The 19368-nt window shown below is 50.2% G+C and overlaps 6 protein-coding genes across 7 annotated transcripts; 3 read left to right on the forward strand and 3 right to left on the reverse strand.

Annotated features, from left to right (window-relative positions):
• Nucleotides 1-4017: 4017 nt before the first annotated feature.
• AAFC00_001547 (uncharacterized protein) lies at nt 4018-4674 on the forward strand (the record flags this gene model as incomplete). Of its 2 annotated transcripts, none has more annotated exons than XM_069340754.1 (2): nt 4018-4435; nt 4490-4674. In XM_069340754.1, the coding sequence occupies 2 exons, from the start codon at nt 4018-4020 to the stop codon at nt 4672-4674; spliced, it is 603 nt and encodes a 200-aa protein (XP_069204227.1). The 2 variants fall into 2 exon arrangements, with proteins under 2 accessions (XP_069204227.1, XP_069204228.1); XM_069340755.1 differs by having other exon boundaries at nt 4279-4435.
• A 1533-nt stretch (nt 4675-6207) lies between these two features.
• Nucleotides 6208-7197, reverse strand: AAFC00_001548 (uncharacterized protein; the record flags this gene model as incomplete). The annotated part of the gene is made up of 1 exon (XM_069340756.1): nt 6208-7197. The coding sequence occupies one exon, from the start codon at nt 7195-7197 to the stop codon at nt 6208-6210; it is 990 nt and encodes a 329-aa protein (XP_069204229.1).
• A 308-nt stretch (nt 7198-7505) lies between these two features.
• AAFC00_001549 (uncharacterized protein) lies at nt 7506-8781 on the forward strand (the record flags this gene model as incomplete). Its single annotated transcript, XM_069340757.1, has 4 exons — nt 7506-7542; nt 7592-8498; nt 8553-8657; nt 8715-8781. 4 exons carry the CDS (start codon nt 7506-7508, stop codon nt 8779-8781), a joined length of 1116 nt encoding a protein of 371 aa, XP_069204230.1.
• A 3534-nt stretch (nt 8782-12315) lies between these two features.
• AAFC00_001550 (uncharacterized protein) lies at nt 12316-14670 on the reverse strand (the record flags this gene model as incomplete). The annotated part of the gene is made up of 2 exons (XM_069340758.1): nt 12316-14553; nt 14608-14670. 2 exons carry the CDS (start codon nt 14668-14670, stop codon nt 12316-12318), a joined length of 2301 nt encoding a protein of 766 aa, XP_069204231.1.
• A 521-nt stretch (nt 14671-15191) lies between these two features.
• AAFC00_001551 (uncharacterized protein) lies at nt 15192-16916 on the forward strand (the record flags this gene model as incomplete). Its single annotated transcript, XM_069340759.1, has 2 exons — nt 15192-15286; nt 15341-16916. 2 exons carry the CDS (start codon nt 15192-15194, stop codon nt 16914-16916), a joined length of 1671 nt encoding a protein of 556 aa, XP_069204232.1.
• Nucleotides 16917-16954: 38 nt separating this feature from the next.
• On the reverse strand, nt 16955-18727 carry AAFC00_001552 (uncharacterized protein; the record flags this gene model as incomplete). The annotated part of the gene is made up of 1 exon (XM_069340760.1): nt 16955-18727. One exon carries the CDS (start codon nt 18725-18727, stop codon nt 16955-16957), a length of 1773 nt encoding a protein of 590 aa, XP_069204233.1.
• Between the last annotated feature and the right edge of the window lie 641 nt (nt 18728-19368).

Below are 19368 nucleotides of genomic sequence, written 5' to 3' on the forward strand. Positions count from 1 at the left end.
GCACACTTTCATTTACAAGACCAAGAAGAAAAACCTCGAAATGTTCCCCACAGAAACAACAAGCAAAACCCCAATCGTGCTCCAGAACACGCTCGTCTTCGGCGCCTGCCTAGCCCTAGTCTACGCCCTCTCCTTCCTCCTCACAGCCCTGCTCCTCCTCAACTTCACCCACCACCACTGCATCTCCACGTCTCAAACCCGCCGCGACACGATCCAGTCCTTCGCGCCCATCCTCGTCGCGGCTCCTTTCTGGAGCAGCGTATTGCTCTGCTCGACGAATCTGCTGCCGCAGTTCCGCATGGGGTTTTTCGAGGCGCTGGCGTGGTCCGCGATCGCGTGGGTGGGCGCGGCGACGGCGGTCGTGATTTGTGTTACGCTCGTGGGCATTGCGACTGCTGGTCCGGGGGTTCGGCGACGAGAGACGGCGACGACGGTGCCTGAGCAGAAGTATTCAGATTGCGATATCAAGTGCGCTGAGGAAGGGAGGAGGTTGCTCGAGGGAGATTGCGCAGATGATGATGATGATAATGATGCGCCGCTGGTGTCGTTGTCATAGACTTCTCTGTCGCCATCTGCGACTTCCTACCTTATATTGGCAGTGGCTGCTTTGGCGCAAGTGCTGGTCAAGCGCAACTCGACACACGCACACGCTTCTTGGAAACACCATCGTCGCGCCCGCTGTCTACTACACTGTTCTTTGAATACCATTACACTCACTTACGATACGCCAACAAAATCAAGGAGAGAGGCCGGCTGGTTCCGGACGATTTTCTCTGCATCAGTACATGCATCTCAATAATACTATCATGTTTTTTCCTTCTCTTTTGGTTTCGTTTTCGACTCTGGGCGCTGTGTTGTGTGAGCATTAGGGACGGAGTTCTGCATTCATGGTTTCTGTCTCGCGAAGATACCCTTTATTCGCTCTTTTCTTATTCTCTCCTCTTTTGAGGATCATATCAGCGATACCATCGTTGGATACATATCGAGTGTTACTAGAGACAAAATATGCACGTCGGGGCTGACAAAGTCTTTGCGAAATGATCAGTCTCGCTCTTCATGTCAGCACTAATATCCCATCAGACTATCGAAAAAGAGAAGCGACGAGTCTCATTCCATTGTATGAGGTGTTTTCCAAACCAATACCTTTTGCCCGCTTCGTCGCAGTCGAACGTGAAAGTCATGTATGCATCGATCGATTCAAAGATGACGAGTCTTCGAGTCATACCGAGCAATTCGACTCTCTGAATCAACACCTAGGTACTCGAGATACCGACCATAAAGTACTTTACCCCAGTAGAGTACTGTAGTAGCAGGTCACGAACACTTACCTAAGGTAGGTAAGGTACCTTATGCATATGACAGTACCCACTACCGTACATGTACCCAGGTATATACAAGACTCCACCTTCACCTCCACCAATACTCCGCTCCCCGTTTTTTTTTCCCCAGCGCCCCGCCTATCGTCCCCATACCTAGCCATGCACCACTAGCCAATGCGGAGGCACAGCACAAGCACAAGCACAAGCAGAGCAGAGCGGCAGTGAGCGGCTAGAAACCTATAGCACCTTGCATGTACTATTATGCTGTACTTTATCATTTGCAGTCTTTGTGCAGGGGATACCAAGGCGGCGTATACATTCTGTATTTTATCCTTAGAGTACAGCGTTATGCATATCCAGTCACAGTATCTGCACATACAGTATCACACCCAGCGAACATGTGAAGGCGGGCGGGAGTGGCTGGCAGGACACCCAGCTGGCTAGCACCTCATACTAGTCAAGCAAACTCAGCCATCGAATGAAGCCACCTTCCGAAGAGCACACGTACAAATACCGCATGCATGTAAGGAAGCAAGCCTCCTCCATTACTGACTGACCCTGTGGCGTCCGCTATAACCCTTAAATTGCTCAGACACACAGTATATGTGTACAAGTACAAGTCCGGGTACAGATACATCCGACCCGAACCTTCTTTTTACTTTGTCGCATCGCATCGAATTACGGTACGGGTAGATGGTGGGTGGGCGCAGCAGCTGTAGCAACTGTAGCAGCAGTTGTTGTGCAATATGCCGCATTCGCGATCCGGCGTCTTATCGTCGTTGTAATGTGGGGGAGAAGGAAGCAAAAAAGGGGTGGTGGCTTAGATGTGTACAGTATTGATTGTAGAGCTGGACTCTCGTACCAGAGTTTCTGATGGATGAGCTTGAACAAAAGCCACAAAGTGAAAAGCAAAGATCGTAAGGTTTCGAGAGTGAGGTTAGTATCTGCGAGCGAGCGAACACAGCCTCATCCTGATCATGATGACTACGATAAGATGAGCAAGAGGTGTGTGACAGGTAGAGTCGTCACGTCTTTTTTGGTTGGTCGGTTAGTAGGCCTTACACAGCAGTGCAAATCCGATGGATTCCGTCACTTTATAGGCATGTACGGAGGTATAAGGTGATACTTCACGTGGGACCGAGATCAGAGAGATTGCTTGGATGTCGAGAAATGAGAGATACGCACACACAAACTCTCACATGTCATGCGCAGCAAGGAATGACTTTTCGCAAGCAAGCAAGCGACTAAGCAAGTAAGCGACCAAGCAAGGCATCGCGTGCATGTGTGTCTGTGTGTGTGTGTCAAGCATGACTGACTCTCACAAGTCGGTAAGGACTAAATGTGTTTTCACGGAATCCATCCATGTGTAAGAGGCAAGGCTGCAAGGCTGACGGGTTAATAAGATCGCATCGATAAGATAGCTTTATCTACCTATCTCAACAAACACGCAACCTCGAAGTCGCGGTGTAAGAAGAGGAAAGAAAAGAGGTGGAAATGATTATGGTATGTGGCGTTCTGAAGGGGTGCCTTACCCCGGGGAAGATCAGCGAGCCACTAGACAGGGATTATCTATAAGTGTAGAAGTGAGGAAAGCTGAAGTGGGAGGTTTTCCGAACGCTGTTGGCTCGTGGTATGTGTACTCAAAATAAGATTGATTGGGCATGAATCATGGTTTCGTGAGGTTCTGGACGCGTGTGTCTAGACGCTTTGGTTCGTTTCGCATCAACCATCTGTCATCGTCATCACATGTGAAATAGATTAGAATGAAACATCCAACAAGAAAAATATGCCCGAATATCAGGGTCCACGTGGTATACTCAACAGCAGAGCCGTGTGATAGATATCTCTAAACGAGAGACACCTTTGATCACTGTTTGTTTGTACCTGAGATGTTCACTGCATCTCAAACGCTATTTATGAAGCTAGACGTCGCGGGTGGGCGGAGGACGTTTCGCGTTTGCTAATCCGGTGACACGGATCTCCCGAGGCGTCTACCTTGGGCTTCGAAGAGGGAATGACTTCATGTTACTGTAGCAAGGAGTATCATGCTTTCTCCTTCTGTTCCATGAACGGCACCATACGGATGGGCTCAGACGTTTTGTCTCGCAAGCAGCCACGGTCCGGGGAAAGGACGGGACCGCTCAGCTCCCAAAGTATCCATGGATAGCAATCACAAATAACTCCGTACACCAGAACAAATGCAATGGTACATATATTGCTGCTGCCTTGACCTCTTCTCTTTGTCAAGTGTCTCTTGGTATTTCCAATCAACGTGGCATAGCGTAACACATCACACCTAATCGATCCTTGGCGGCCCACGTTTGATTTGTCTAGTCTCTGTTGTGACACGACCACGCCATATTTTCCTCTCCTTTCTGATCCGGACTGGGTCTATAAGTCGTGTGTCGTACCGCATTTTTTTTTCTTTGCAGATCAAATCACCTGAGTTGCTTTCCTTGTGATCGTCGACATTTACCCCGCGAATCTCAAACCTTCTTGCGACCATCATACCTCGGGCGGGAAAGGGCAATATAGCACAAGCCCACACACTATAAACACTGGTGCATGTCAATCAGACCGGTCTTTACTTAACACAAGTGACGGTGTGAGACAACGACAGACTACATAAAGGCAAGCATCATCCACACTCGCCACTCTGGAAAAACAACAAAAACAAAAACAAAAAACAATACCTAAGATGTGTGTTGCAAACCTTAATGTCTCGATGCAACCATGCTCTCATCGATGGTATACACTATTGAGATCCTGTTCACCAAACACGAACCTTTCCAACTGTCAAGAAAAGCTACGACTCGAGGGATGGGAGACGAGAAACGAAGATTGTCCGTGGTGTGGCTCAACCTCTGAACTCATCGACAACGCCACACACCGACTTTTTGGCGGTAGCACATCAACGAGATCGAGAGCAAACTCTGGCGCCAACGATCGTCGCACATCAATGTCGCCTCGAGGACTGGACAGGAGGACGAGCAGCAACGCAACGAACAGCTCTTCTTCGCTGTCCAGATCAAGCAGTCGCAGTGCAGAGAGTGACTACGATGTCGATCTGGACCCTGGTGCCAGAGCAAGGATGATGAATTATCGTCTCAACTACTGTAAGTTTCTTTGCCTCCTCTACACTCTATGACCAATACTGATATCTTGTACAGACATGTTCAAAAACCCGGAGCGGGAAGACTGGATCAAGAAAGACGAAGAAGCTGCACCCGAGGATGTCGACAGCGACGCTTCCTCAAGTGGACGCGGCGCTAGCCTCACCAGACGAGGTAGCACATCTCTCGGCAAGAAATGGAGGAAGAGCGTCAAGCTCGGCCGTGGCATGTTCAAGTCATAAGGGCCCTTGTTTTTATCGTGGAAAGTCACACAGTCTTTCTGTGGATGCGGGCGTTTCTCCTTTTCTTCATCTTTCGCGACTATACCCTCTTCTGACAGCTATTTTGTCGCCGCCGGATTTTTCGGAAGGCCAATGATCTTTATTGTAATGAGGGGGACTCGGGGAGTTACGGATATGATAACAGGAAGCAATCTCCAGATCTCGATCCAGGGATTGCTCCTTTGCTCTCAGCAGACCTTTCATTCATCTTCACCACTCTGGTGTCTCATCATGGCGTGCATAGACAGTATGAATTACCAAACAACACCGGCTACGATGGCCAAATTGTCATTTTGATGCTTCCTTCCGTTGACAAGCGATGTATGGCTACGTAAGATCCGAGTGGACCGATGGCGACATTGGGATCGTGATTGCACTTTTCTTCGGAGATCCACCCGGGCATCCATAGTGGTTGGTCCACCTGGCTAGTATGTCCAGATGGAGTATTTGTGGAGAACTAAGTCTGAATATCGTATTTTCTTCGCTGTCGGTGAATAGAAGAGAAGGGGTCTTTAGGGTCGGGACTATCAGGCAAGAAAATGGAGCGGTGGTCGTTTCAATGTATACGGTGATGGACGAGACAACGATCGTGGTTCCATGCTGTTGCTGTCCTGACTCGCTGAGATGGAGATTGACCGCAACTTTTCGAGTGCACACAGGCCTTTTGATGCATCGCCTGAGTTGTTCGTGTGCTATGCGGGGTCATGGTATTGGAGGTGGACGTGTCGTGCATTGTAGTCGATACAATCGAAGCTCATCTCCGTCACACATCCTCATCTTTGCACATAAAATCTCAGCCATCTCAACCGAATACCGCGTGCAAGGATTAGCACGTTGTAGAGCGAGTGAGCTTCGATTGCACCATCGTCAAGTCGTTCTTCCTTGTTGTCATCGTTGTCGTCGCCGCCGCCATCATATTGCTTCCAAGGAATGCATGTTTGCATTGCCTTGGACTACAGCGATGGCTTTTCTTCAGCTCTTTCCAAGAAAGCTTAGCCAGGACCCTCGGACGTGTGGACAAATTCGAACGGGTTACGGACAATACTGCCGTGGTTCGGCATCGTGCTGTCCTCGAAAAGTGCCGCAAGTGACCATTGTTTAGGTGTTAGATTGAGTTAACAGCACAGGATAGTAGCGTGGATGAAAGTTCGTCTCCATCTGGGCTCCTCGACTACAACACAACTTCGGCTAAAGACTTGGGCTCCTGACCCCGAAAATTGGAAACGGAGTAGAACTTATCTTTAAGACTTACCCTCTATCAGTGCTGACGTAGGATCAACAAGAGCAGCGAACTTGTTGCTCAGCCACTCGATCACCAAATACCGGTCAAGTCAGATCGTGACAAGGCTTGACGATCGAAGCTTTGATTCCAGCTGGTTGTATAGATGTGGAGAAAAGAGGCTCTCGCTCCAGATGAATTCTCCAAGACAAGAAACGACTCACCGCACGCGTTTGGTGCTAGAGACAAGACTAATGTTCATCATGGCTAATGGGTCAGTCCTCAGATCGTGTCTTCTGCGAAGTCAACTCTTCGCCCAGACCTTCGAGAAATTCATCGGCCTTCCTCTTGCCTCTCTTCTCGGCAATTTCACGTCTTCGTCTCTCGATTTCTGCCTTGCGATCACGCAGCATTTCTTCGCGTTCGGCGCGTTTGCGCTCCGTCTCCTCGCGCTCCTTTACGAGGTTCTCCATCTGTTTCTTGCGATGCTCTGCATCGAGACTGAATTGCATGAAACCAACACCCTTTTCTCTGACTTCTTTGGACGAGTCGAAATGAGTATCAGGCGGTGGAGTGACTTCTTTGTCTCGTTTCGCCGCCAATTCTTCCATCTGTCGGGCTCGATCCTCGTCTGGATTGAAGGCTTCCGCTTGCACCGTGTCTCCGTAGATAAGATTACTAGGTAGAGATGGACGAGCGCGCGTGGATAGTTCGGCAGTCAGATGTTGTTGACGCTGTTCTTGTAACATCTGCCGTCGTGATCCGGTGCGCGTACGACCAAACTCGTCGGTCCATTCGACGGTCTCTTCATCCTCGCTGTCGACATCATCTGATGAGTCGTCGTCTTGGTCCGAGTCTTTTTCTGCCCACTTCCTGTCGAAATCGACGGCATATTTGTCATCCACATCCTCGACGTCTCCTCTCTTCATAGCGGCGTAAAGACGAGCCTTCTCCTCCATTCTTCTCTTTGAACGATGCCATTGTGCTGAGTCGAGGGCCTCGGAGGATGTGCTGTGTTTTTGACCCTCTAAATCCTTTTGCGCACGAGTCTGAGAACCTCTATTGTGGGTTTTGAAGATGTCGTCTTTTGTTCTTGATGAGGTGCGAGAAGGGCGGGATGACGGTGTCGCAGTAGAGATTAGAGATGATAGCTGTGAAGTAAAGGAAAGAGTAGTGCTTGACGATATTTCTTTCTTGGGTTTCTTTCTTGAAGCGCCGTAGAGGGGAGCGTCTTTTGCGGAAGTGTTTGCGTGGGAGGGTGGCATGATGATGAGGGATGGTATCATTGAAGTCGACGTTGGTGATGGTGTTGATGAAAATGAAAATGATTATGATTATGATTATAAATGGAATGTACGATACAGGATAGGCAGGAACGTGACGTAGATGCAAGCTAGTGGTAGTAGTGGGTAAGGTAGTGTTAGTGACTAGTGGGGCAGGTGTGATTTGACACACCAAAGACTGACGCATAACGATATCGGAACATCCCCCACATTTGTATTTTTTGAAGATGAGACTCATACATCGATCTGCATCATTAGAAGATACACATCTTGTACCAATTCCATCAAATATGCCTACACCTCGTCAAGTATATGTTGCAGTCATTGGTGAGTTCTTTTTCTGTCAATTAACACGTTTTATATTGACCAAGCAAAGGTGTTGGTGGTGTTGGAAAGGCCTTCCTGAGTCAACTGCAGGCTCTCAAGACCAGACTAGCCAAAGCCCGTCAACCAATCTGCCTGGATCTCATTCTTGTTTCACGCAGCTCCAAGACTTTGTTCTCGGAGTCTTTCCGCCCATTGTCGCTGGAGACATGGGAACAGGATCTTGCTGCGTCCAAGCAGCCCGTACTTGATAATGAGATGCTTGTCGAGTATCTAGCTACTGCTCCTGAGAAAGTTGTGCTTGTAGACAACACCAGCTCTCTTGCTATTGCCGAAAACTACCCCCGATTCTTGAGGAAAGGTGTCTCCATTGTCACCCCCAACAAGAAGGGCTTCTCCGACTCTTACAACCTATGGCAGGACATGTTCGCTGCTGCCAGCAATGGATCAGGCGAAGGAGGTTATCTTTTCCATGAATCCACCGTCGGAGCCGGTCTGCCGGTTTTGTCGACACTTAAAGAGTTGGTCGAGACTGGTGACGAGGTCACCAAGATCGAGGGTGTTTTCTCTGGTACCATGAGTTTCTTATTCAACAGCTTCATGCCTGTCGCAGGCGGTGGTGGCCAATTCAGTGCTGAAGTGAAGAAGGCGAAGGAGCTTGGATACACTGAGCCTGACCCAAGAGATGACCTCAACGGCTTGGACGTCGCCAGAAAGCTCACTATCCTCGCTAGACTGGCAGGTCTCCCTATCGAGAGCCCGACATCTTTCCCGGTCCAGAGCCTCATCCCCAGGGAACTCGAGACCTGTCAGTCCGGAGACGAATTCCTCGAGAAGCTCCCCAACTTTGACAGCGACATGGAGGCATTGAAGAAAGAGGCAGCCAGCGAAGGAAAGGTTGTCAGATTTGTTGGATCTATCGATGTTGCCAGCAAGAAGGTCGAGGTTGGCCTGCAAAAGTACGACATCTTCTTTCCTCCTTGCACGAAAAGTCGCGATGCTAAGTAAAACAGATTCGATGCAAGCCACCCTATCGCCGCTCTCAAGGGCAGCGACAACATCATCAACTTCTACACCAAGCGTTACGGCTCCAACCCCCTTATCATCCAAGGCGCTGGGTAAGTCTTCCTTCTCTTCTCTCTATCCAACAACACCAAGCTTACTCTGTTCAACAGCGCCGGTGGTGATGTGACTGCTATGGGTGTTACCGGTGATCTGATCAAGGTCCTGAATCGTCTCTGAGTGATTAGATAGAGTGCATGACTCGCCAAGACAATGACTTCATCATGTCCAAACGTTTGCGACGCAATTCATCCGTCTTCTTCCTCAACCTACGTGCAAATAAAAAAAATGGATCCAGATATTCAAGAAGACGAGATCCCTACGTATGATGAAGATGCTGACGAAGCCACACGTTTGGCCTCGTTAGCAGTAGGAGCCCGCGATCAAGATGATCTCGAACGTGACATTGGTCGCCAGGCAGACGTCTTGTTACTTGAACAAGCCACCGAACGAGATCAGAAACGATTAGACAAGACAGAATCCGATAAAGCCCGTTTGGAAGGTCAAATACATCGTCTAGAAAGAAAACTCACGGCTTTTGGAAATCAAGCGACCAAGAACAAAATAAGAGCCGAGATTGCGCATTACCAGGCGCAAGTCGAAGACTTGAACAAGGACCTAGAACAAATCCAGAAGCGCATGAATGATAGACAACAAGATGGCGATGCTGCTAGCTCTAGTTTACTGGAAGAGAAGGGAGGTCGTATGCCCGGAGAGTCGCAGCGTGATTTCCTTATTCGTACCGGCAAGATTACACCTTTTTCCAAAATGGGTAGACAGCTACTTCGCACATCGAGTTCTTTGGCAGACGTCATGTTGGACGCCGAGGAAGAGCAAGAGAACGACAATGATGGTGATGAAGCACTAGCGGAGGACAATCAAAAGAGTCACAGAGATCTGATGGTGCCTGGTTTTGCCGATAATGATGATCATGATGACGTGAAAGAGGAGGGAGAACAGTCCGAGAGGCCGGCGAAAAGGCGAAGGCTGCAAAGCAGGAAGACAGATGACAATGACGATGAAGATAACGAAGACGATGATGATGATGATGATGATGATGCATACATTCCGGATCTAGACGATAAAGGCCTGGCTGAAATTGGCGAATCTGGTGACGATGAGGAACCAACCGACGAAGACGCTGATGGCGACTTCTCCATTGCCAATGGCAAGAAACGAGTAAGAACGAAAAGAACCGAAGAAGAAGACTTGACTGGAATTGATGATGGAAATGAACAAGTCTACCAATCTCGGTTACAAAGTTGGGTCAAGAGAAGGAGTGCTGCCAGAGGACAGCCCACAGACGAAGACGAGTGGCATGTTCCTTTGCCCAACAAGCCTGATGCCGACTTCGAAGGTGGATATAAAGTACCTGGCGACATCTATCCCTCGCTATTTGACTACCAAAAGACCGGCGTACAATGGCTATGGGAGTTGTTTTCACAGCAGGTCGGTGGCATCATTGGAGACGAAATGGGTCTGGGCAAGACAATCCAAGTCATTTCATTTCTTGCAGGACTGCATTATTCCAAAAAGATTACGAAACCCATCATCATCGTCACTCCTGCTACGATCTTGAAACAGTGGGTGAACGAGTTTCATCGTTGGTGGCCTCCGTTGCGGGTTTCCATTCTGCATACTTCTGGTAGTGGCATGCTTGATGTGAACCGGGAGGGCAAGATAGAAGATGATATGGAGTACCGAGAGCTAGGGGCTCAACGCACTGGACTTTCCAAATCTGAAAAGGCAGCGAAACGCATCGTTGATAGAGTCGCTCGAGACGGACATGTTCTTGTCACTACTTATTCTGGACTACAGACATATGCCGATTTCCTCATACCGATGGACTGGGAGTATGCCGTCCTGGACGAAGGTCACAAAATCAGGAATCCAAATACAGCAATCACTATTTACTGCAAGGAATTGCGAACCCATAACCGAATCATCCTCTCAGGAACACCGATGCAGAACAATTTGACTGAGCTGTGGTCCCTCTTCGATTTTGTTTTCCCTATGCGACTTGGTACACTGGTCAATTTCCGGCAACAGTTTGAATTTCCCATCAAACAAGGTGGGTATGCGAACGCAAGCAATCTGCAAGTCGAGACTGCGATGAAGTGTGCAGAGACTTTAAAGGACACCATCTCGCCATATTTGCTACAGCGTTTCAAGATCGACGTCGCTTCTGACTTGCCGAAGAAGAGCGAACGTGTGTTGTTTTGCAAGCTCACAAAATTGCAACGTGGTGCTTATGAGTTTTTCCTCAGCAGCGAAGAGATGCAACGTATCCTGGACGGCAAAAGGCAAGCATTATATGGCATTGACATTCTTCGGAAGATTTGCAATCATCCGGATCTAGTCGAACACAAAACCTTGTCCCAAAAAGAAGGATACAATTACGGATCTGGCGCGAAATCAGGAAAGATGCAGGTTGTGAAGGCTCTACTAGAGATCTGGCGCAAAGACGGACACAAGACGTTGTTGTTTGCTCAGCATAGGATCATGCTTGACATTCTTCAGCGATTTGTGTCCTCTCTTCCGGGCTTCAACTTCTTACGCATGGACGGCAATACGTCGATCAAGGATCGTCAGAATCTCGTTGATCGGTTCAATAAAGATCCGGATCTGCATGTTTTCTTGTTGACTACCAAAGTTGGTGGACTAGGAGTCAACCTGACAGGTGCAGATCGCGTCATCATATACGATCCAGACTGGAATCCATCGACAGACATCCAAGCAAGAGAACGTGCATGGCGCTTAGGACAGAAGCGAGAAGTCGAGATCTATCGACTCATGACTGCTGGTACTATCGAGGAGAAGATCTACCATCGACAAATTTTCAAGCAGTTCTTGACAAACAAGATTCTCAAGGATCCAAAGCAAAGACAGACGTTTCAGCTCCGCGATCTTCACGACCTGTTCACGCTTGGCGAAGCAGAAGACGGGCAAACGGAAACCGGAAGTCTGTTCAAGGGCACCGAAGTCAAGCTCACAGAAGCCGAAGACAAAGACATGGACAATATCGCCGGCTTGTCACGTCAAGAAGATTTTCAAAGCGCCGAAGAGCCTGCTCCCGAGACGCCAGACAATGGCAGAGTTTTGGCTGGTATCTTTGCACGCTCAGGTGTTCAATCTGCTCTTTCCCACGACGACATCATATCAGGCAACTCGAGTCGAAAAGTCCAAGCAGATCCCGAGATCATTGCGAGAGAAGCAAGAAGAGTCGCAGCAAAAGCAGCAGCAGAACTTCGACGGGCAGGAGAGATCGCACGCGCTTTACCTGCGGGCGAAGTCAGCTGGACGGGACAATACGGAAGCGCAGGACGACCGACGGCACTGTCAAGTCGGGGAGGAAGAGGTGGTGCCAGAGGCGGTAGAGGCGGTTCCGGACCTTCCTCGGCATCGGTTCTGGCCAATTTGTCTTCACGTCAAGCATCAAGGAGCAGCACACCATCTTCTACACAATCGCAGCCAAAGGGGAAAGAATTTCTGGGTCTGATTAGGGATTACCTGCTTGCTCATGGAGGAAGAGTACACACTCAGATGTTGATTGATCATTTTAATCGATTTTGCGGTACGCCTGCTCGGACCGCCGAGTTCAAGGAGATGTTGAAGAGCATTGCTGTTCTCGAAGCCGGCCCATCTAGAGGCGCTGGTAGAGGCAAATGGGTACTCAAGGACGAGTATAGAAACAAGTGATTTGTTTTTCTTCTTCTACTTGTACTCTATCTTAATGACCCAGCAGAACTCTGTTGCATCGAGAACCTTCTCATCAATGTCAATAACCAGCTTCTTATCTTCTTTTGTCCACGTCAGTTCGCTCCCGAGAGAAGTAACAATGTCCCCTTCGAGGATCGGAACCGGCGCCTCGACAACCACTTTCCCAGCCTCAGGCTTTTCAAAAAACAAGATGAAGAACGCATCTCTCGTCTGCGTGAACCTCATCGCCTTCTCCTCAGTCTGCACAAACCAATACGTCGTATTGAAAACCGCTTCCTCGTGCCTCTTGAGCCATTTCCCAGCCTGCAGCAAATTCCGCTTCTCAGCCTCCACAATCGACCCGTCGGCGCGAGGCCCGATATCCAGCAGGAAGTTCCCGTTCTTGGACACCATATCCACGAGCGACGACACGATCGCCGACGCATTCATGTACGCCGAGTCGTTTGTGGCGCGGTTGTACGCGTACGAATACGGGTCCATGCCACTGTTCGACTCCCACTTCCTGCGCTGCGCAGACGAAAACGTAGTGTACTCCGGCGTGTCGAAGTCGGCGGCCTCGGGGATGCCGCAGCGCGAGTTGATGGTGACTTGGCGGTTCGTGGCGCGCGCGTGGTTCCACCATGAGGACGCGAAGGCCGCGGTGCCGTTCGCTGCGCCGCAGTCGCACCACATTATGTCCGTCGAGTAGTTGTAGGCTAGGATCTCCATTTGCGGGACCATCAGGTCGGAGATAAAGTCGTTGATTGGGACGCGGCCGGTGTAGGGCTCTAGGGCGCCCGTGTAGGGGTTGTGAGTTTCCATGCCGGGCCATGACACCGAGCTGTTGGCTGGGGTTTGTTGGAAGCCATAGGGTGCGAAGTCTGGGTTGAACCATTCGGGCAGCGAGAAGTAGGTTCCGCGCTTCAGGTGCGGTTGGTACTTTTCTGCCGCGTCGAAGAGTTCTGCGAGGAGGTCGCGTTGTGGGCCGTAGAGGATGGAGTTGCGGTTCGTTGAGTTGCCTGTGTCGAAGTTTGCGAAGCCGTCGTGGTGTTTGGTCGTCAGGACGAAGTACTTTGCTCCTGCGTCGGAGAACAAATCGACCCATTCTCTGGGGTTGAATTTGGATGCTCTGAACGAAGGGAATGTATCATCGTACGACCAGTTGGCACCAAAGGTTCGCAGTCGGTAGTCGTAAAAGTCGGACTTGTCGGCTTGGGGGTGGTGGGTAGAGTACCACCAGAACCATTCTGCGTAACTCTCGTATGGAGAAGAATTGCCCCAGCCAGTGACAGAATAAGGACCCCAGTGGATGAAGATACCGAACTTGGCATCGTCGTACCAATCAGGACTCTCGTGCATCGACAGACTTTCGAGATCAGACGTATACTCTGTCAGACCAATGTTGACGCCAGAGAAGTGGGTCTTCTGATGAAGTACACCGTCATCGAGGTGGAGAGTGACAGTACCGTTTGTCTTCCCACTGACACCAATGTTGACTCGTTTCTGGTCACCAGGACACAACCGCTTGATCCACGCCTTTTCGACTGTGTGAACGCCTGAAGCAGTGATCGAGACATTCATACCATTGCCGGCTACACATTCCGAGCCGGAATTGTTGATTGTGATTTCGACAATCTGTGTTCCGTTCCCGGTCCACTTCTGAGTTGGACGAACTGACTGAGCCTGGACTGATGAACCCTTCCATAGTGAGATGGAGAAGATGTGCAGTCTTCCCGTGGTCGTGTTGGTTGTCTCGGGTAGTACGATCGAGCTCAGATTCATTGTCGTTTCAATGGCAGCAGTGTATTCGTAAATGTGAGTCGTGTTGAAATTGGTGTCATTTGCAGTGTATCTAGAAGGGAAGATGATCTCGCCTCTATTAATGGTCAAGAATGCAAACCAAGGTAGACTCCGCAACTCGGAAGTGGATGTAGTGTTGTCTGTGTAGATATATGTGACATTTGCAGTCACCACTTCCAGCTCGACATCCGCAGAAACAAGCATTGAGACAGAGAAATATTTGTGCTCTGGCACGGAGATAGACTGGGATTTGCAGAGGATGTTGTCTGGCTTAGATGGGCCGTTGTAGCCTGGGAAGTCATATAGTATACCAGTCTGGGTCGAGGTATATGTTCCGTTGAGACCGACATGTGGTACAGGATAGGACTGATTCAGAGGATCAAAGGCAGCTTCACCGGGATGTTTACCAAAGGCTTTGTTGTTGAAGTGATGTGATATATCAAGAGGGACAGACTATAAGTGAAGGTTAATATAGTAAATCCGAAACACCGAGGCTTTCTTCCATACCTTCGCAACAGCATTACACGATGCTGAGACTGCGCTCAGCAGCAGCGAATTGAACAACCTCATCTTTACTGACCAGAGGACTCGAACGATTACAGGCACCTACATATGCTTTTTATCATTTCGTATCAATGTCACATCATTACGACACGCGTGCAGACGACGACGCAGGAACAGTAGCGGATTCCAGCGTAATGGTACAGTGACATCGGTTAATTCCCCACTTTGATAGTGAACATACCTTATAAAGATAGGCTTGAGGCTGAGATAAGGCAGAAGCAGCTTCGGCATAAGGCTAGGATTCGCCGCAAGAGCTAATGGCCGCCTAAACAGCGTGTTATCTTGCGCTATAACACTACAGAAGCGACATGGCCACATCGCTTACTCGAGTGCAAGGAAGCAAGCCGATGCTACGGTATACTACCCTCTTATCTTGAAGTTGGATGATCGACAAGTTGTACGACTTGGACGAGGGATGGTAAGGTGTAACGCTCTTGACGATGCTACTGTAGGTGTGGTGTAGTTAATTGAGATAGAAAAAGGCAGAAGAAAGACCTCTGTAGTCTTTTAGAGAGTGATCATCAAAAATGTTGTCATTCATCTTCTTGCTGATTGCCGGGGCTACGGCCTTCAATAACCCACGAGGTGTTGACATATGGTGTGGCAAGGCGTACAGACCGACGTAAGTGAAGAATAGGAACTCAATACCAAGAAGATGATATTGATCATGGCATAGTAATGCATCTTTCAATCCAGGAGGATGGTTCGAAGAACCTACTGTTTCTTCGGTGCCATTACTGGACTTCAGAATCAGACCTCGGATGACACTATACCTCGAAAGTGACTCTGTCGGCAGCTTTCTTGTAGATGCGTCTGTTTCCGATCAGATTGGAGAGCCCTTGTATACTGCTTCCAATGTATCATCGTCAACAAAAGAAAAGCTGCACTATACCATCACCGTCGGCAATTCTTCTGTTGTGAAAGTCAACGCGACAACACTAGAACTTGGAACATCTGACAACGAGGTTCATTTCGACCCACATGAAATCCCTGTCAGCCCCACCCCGTACAAAGTCACCATCCATGGCTCTCTCCATGGACAAAACTTCACAGCAAACACCGAGCTCTTGCGTCTACCAAAAACCAAAGGAAGCGCGACTCGACTCGACAATCTCTACGGCGGTCTCTCCGTGCAGAAGCCAAACTCAACCACATGGGATCTCATGTTCCCATACACTTACTACGTCCAATGGACACTCTACTGGAACGAGTCCGTATCGACCCTCGACGACTTCGCAGCCAGAGGCTACAACGTCATCCACATCGTGCCCACAGGCGACCTAGGATCAACTCCTTTCCCATGGGACGTCTTCGAGCCCTACCTCCAACGTGCCGACGAACTAGGTCTCTACTTCCAATACGACGTGCGCTGGGAATTCGCGAACCTGACGACCATGATCGACCAAGTGACACGGCTACGCGAGCACCCCTCGATCCTGCTATGGTACACGGGCGACGAGCCAGACGGCAAGTCCAACCCCCTGAACTCGACCGAGATCGCATACTCGACCATCCGCGCTCTAGACCTCTACCACCCGGTGTCTATGGCTCTCAACTGCGCGAACTTCTACTACAGAGAATACGCGGCCGGCGCAGAAATCATCCTGTCCGATGTCTACCCCGTGTCGACCAATACTTCGTGGTCGACGGTCTACGAAACGCCGTGCAACGCGACCTACGGCTGCTGCGGCTGCGACGACTGCACGGGGAGCATGGCGGACATCTCGACGCGACTGGATTCGTTCGCGCACTTCGACGACGTCATCGGGTGGTCGAAGACGCACTGGTCTGCGCCGCAGGCGTTTGGCAACGAGACGTTTTGGTCGCGATACCCTACTGCTGCCGAAGAGGTCGTCATGGCTCTCGTCGCGGTCAATCATGGCGCCAAGGGGCTGGTCATGTGGGATTTCCCGACCACGGACGAGTTGCTGCGCATCACGGATAGGTTGGCCAAGGTCGTGACGGATACTGAGGTCGTTGAGTTTCTGCTGGGTGCGGAGCTCGTGCCGCTTGATAGCCTGCGAGCAGACCTGGATGCGGCTGCTTGGATCGCTGCCGACGGGAGGCTTCTTATCAGTGTGATTAATCTGGGTTATGGCGATATTAAGGGGGCGGTTGGCATTAAGATTCCTGTTGGGGATCATATCACAAAGACACTATGGGGAGATATAGATTGGAGAATTGCTGATGGAATTATTGAGACCGAGAGTGAGATTCCCGGTCTTGGTGTCTCACTTTTGATGGCTAGATAGAAAGGCTAGATGGAAACAACGAAGAAGAAGAAGATAATCTAAGCATAACGACCCTTGATGGCATCTGCCGCCTTCTCGGCAACAGCGTACAAAGTCGAGGTCAAGTGACCGCAGACTTGCATGGGAATGACAGAAGCATCGACAACACGGACGTTGTCGGTGCCGTAGACAAGAAGGCTGTCGTCGACAACACCACCGAGCTCCTCGCTCATCATGGCGGCAGTGGAGATGTAGTGGAAGTTGGAGCGGTAAGCGCTCTTGACCCACTTGGCCCAGTCGGCGTCGCTTGCGTTCTCGCCGACAACGTCGAGTCCAGGCTCGCTCTCGCCATTGATGTTGTTGGAGAGAGGGGCAGTGTTGGCAAGAGTACGAGCCATCTTGGAGGAGTAGACCTGCTGAGCAGTATCGTACTCGAGCATGAAGTAGTTGGGGTCGATGGCAGCACCGGCGGATGCGTTGGAGGAGGTGATATGAATATTGCCACGAGAGAAAGGAAGAAGACCCCAGTACTCGATGCTGAAAGTACCGGTTGAGGTAGGTGTGACAAGGATCTCAGAGACGGGAAGGTGGTTCTGGAAGATGAGGTCGGATTGGATCTTGAAGAGGGAAGCGGTGACGTTGACATCGATAACATTGCCGGTAGCGTTGGCGACTCTTGCGGCGTAGGAGTTGATGTTGTTGACGACAGAGGCCTCGATGGCTGCGCTGTTGTTACCGAACAGCTGGGCGGCGGTGAAGTAACCAGCGAAACCAGCGTTGCCGGTGTAGTTGGACTTGCTACCGAAAGCCATGTCGGAGGTGGTCTGATCCTGGAGGTTCTCGCCGACGAAACGGTTGGCGACCTTGACGGGGACACCTGCCTTCTTGAGGATGGCAGGGTTACCGACACCAGACTGCTCAAGGATCAGGGGAGATCTCAGGGCACCAGCGGAGAGAATGATCTCGCGGTTGGCAAGGATAGTCTTCTGCTGGCCACCAGTGGTGAAGGTGACACCGTTGGCGAAGGGCTTCTCGGTGTGAGACTCTGCCTCCCAGGTCATGCGCTCAGCAAAAGCGTTGAGATAGATGTCGAGGTTAGGTCTCTTGGAGACGGGGTAGTAGTAAGCCCTGCCAGCATCCTCACGAACATTCTGCTCGTTATCGAGGGTCTTGGGGAAGATGTTGATACCGCGAAGGGTACCGTTGTTGGGCTCAGGGTTGTAGTCGAGACCGAGCGCTTGGTAGGTGGAGTTGATCTCATGAACGATCGAACCGTTCATCATGGTCTCAGCCCAGCCGACAGTGAGAGGACCGGTGAAACCATGAACACGGGGATCGCCACTGGCGCCAGCGACCCGCTGTGCGGCGGAAGGGGTCTGGAAGTATTCGCTCTTCTTGTAGTACTCGAGGAGAGTAGTCCAGTTCCAGCCGTGGTTACCGAGCTTCTCCCAGGCGTCGATTTGGGCAGTCTCGGCACGGAGGTAGGTCATACCGTTGATGGTAGAGGTACCACCGATGGCCTTTGCTGCTCTCATGACTTGAGCCTTGCCGCCAGCATACTTCTGGGGGGTGGACTCGTAAGCCCAATCGATAGCGGTACCGAAAGCCTTGCTGTAGCCCATGATATCGGTAACATTGGTGTTGTTCATGACCGAGTCACCAGCCTCGATGATAGCAACAGAGACAGTGGGGTCCTCGGATAGACGGTTGGCGACAACCAGACCTGAGGTACCACCACCGACGACAATGTAATCATAGCGAGGGTTGCTGACAGTTGCAGGAACGGCAAGAGCGCCTGAAACGAGCGAGGCCAGAGCCAATTGGTACAACATTGCGTGAGAAGAGAATGTAAGGAGCGAATTGATAGATGGGAAATTTGAGAAGGAATCGGGACGAGTACCTACTTTATAGGACTTACTGTATAGCTATGGTTTGTAAGTTGTGTGGATGAGATTCCGCGTTTCAGTAATAATCCAGACTATACCCCGGAACCTTCAGATGTACTATTTCGTGTCAAGTACACTATTTTGGTGTTACAGAAGATGATTTTGACAATGATTTTCGGTTTGACCTCGGTGACGTATGGTAGATGCGATGACGATCCCTGCCTTAGCGCGACAGATTTGTTAGATAAGATGGGAGATTTCCAAGGACCAAGAGAAAGGGCCCGGCTGTGCAATTTTTCTGTCCTTCGCGATCCGGTCCGTCCCTACCAGAAAGGAGAAATGACTTCATGCCTAGACACTGGCATTATTGCGCGGTTGGCAAGGATATCAGATCATGATACCAATCCCTGCGTACTCCATACTTAATCGGCCGTGGTGCGTATGGCGTTTCTCTACCGATCTGTCGTCAGGCCCGTCCCGACGGGAGGAAAAAACACAGACTACCGGCCGGTGTTATCGGATTTGTGCCTAGTTTATCGATTACTGTACAGTAGTTCGGCGAAATTAAACTCCTCTCGGCCCCCGTG

Source organism: Neodothiora populina (assembly GCF_041146345.1).
Source record: "Neodothiora populina strain CPC 39397 chromosome Unknown canker_contig_12, whole genome shotgun sequence".
NCBI lineage: Eukaryota > Fungi > Ascomycota > Dothideomycetes > Dothideales > Dothioraceae > Neodothiora > Neodothiora populina.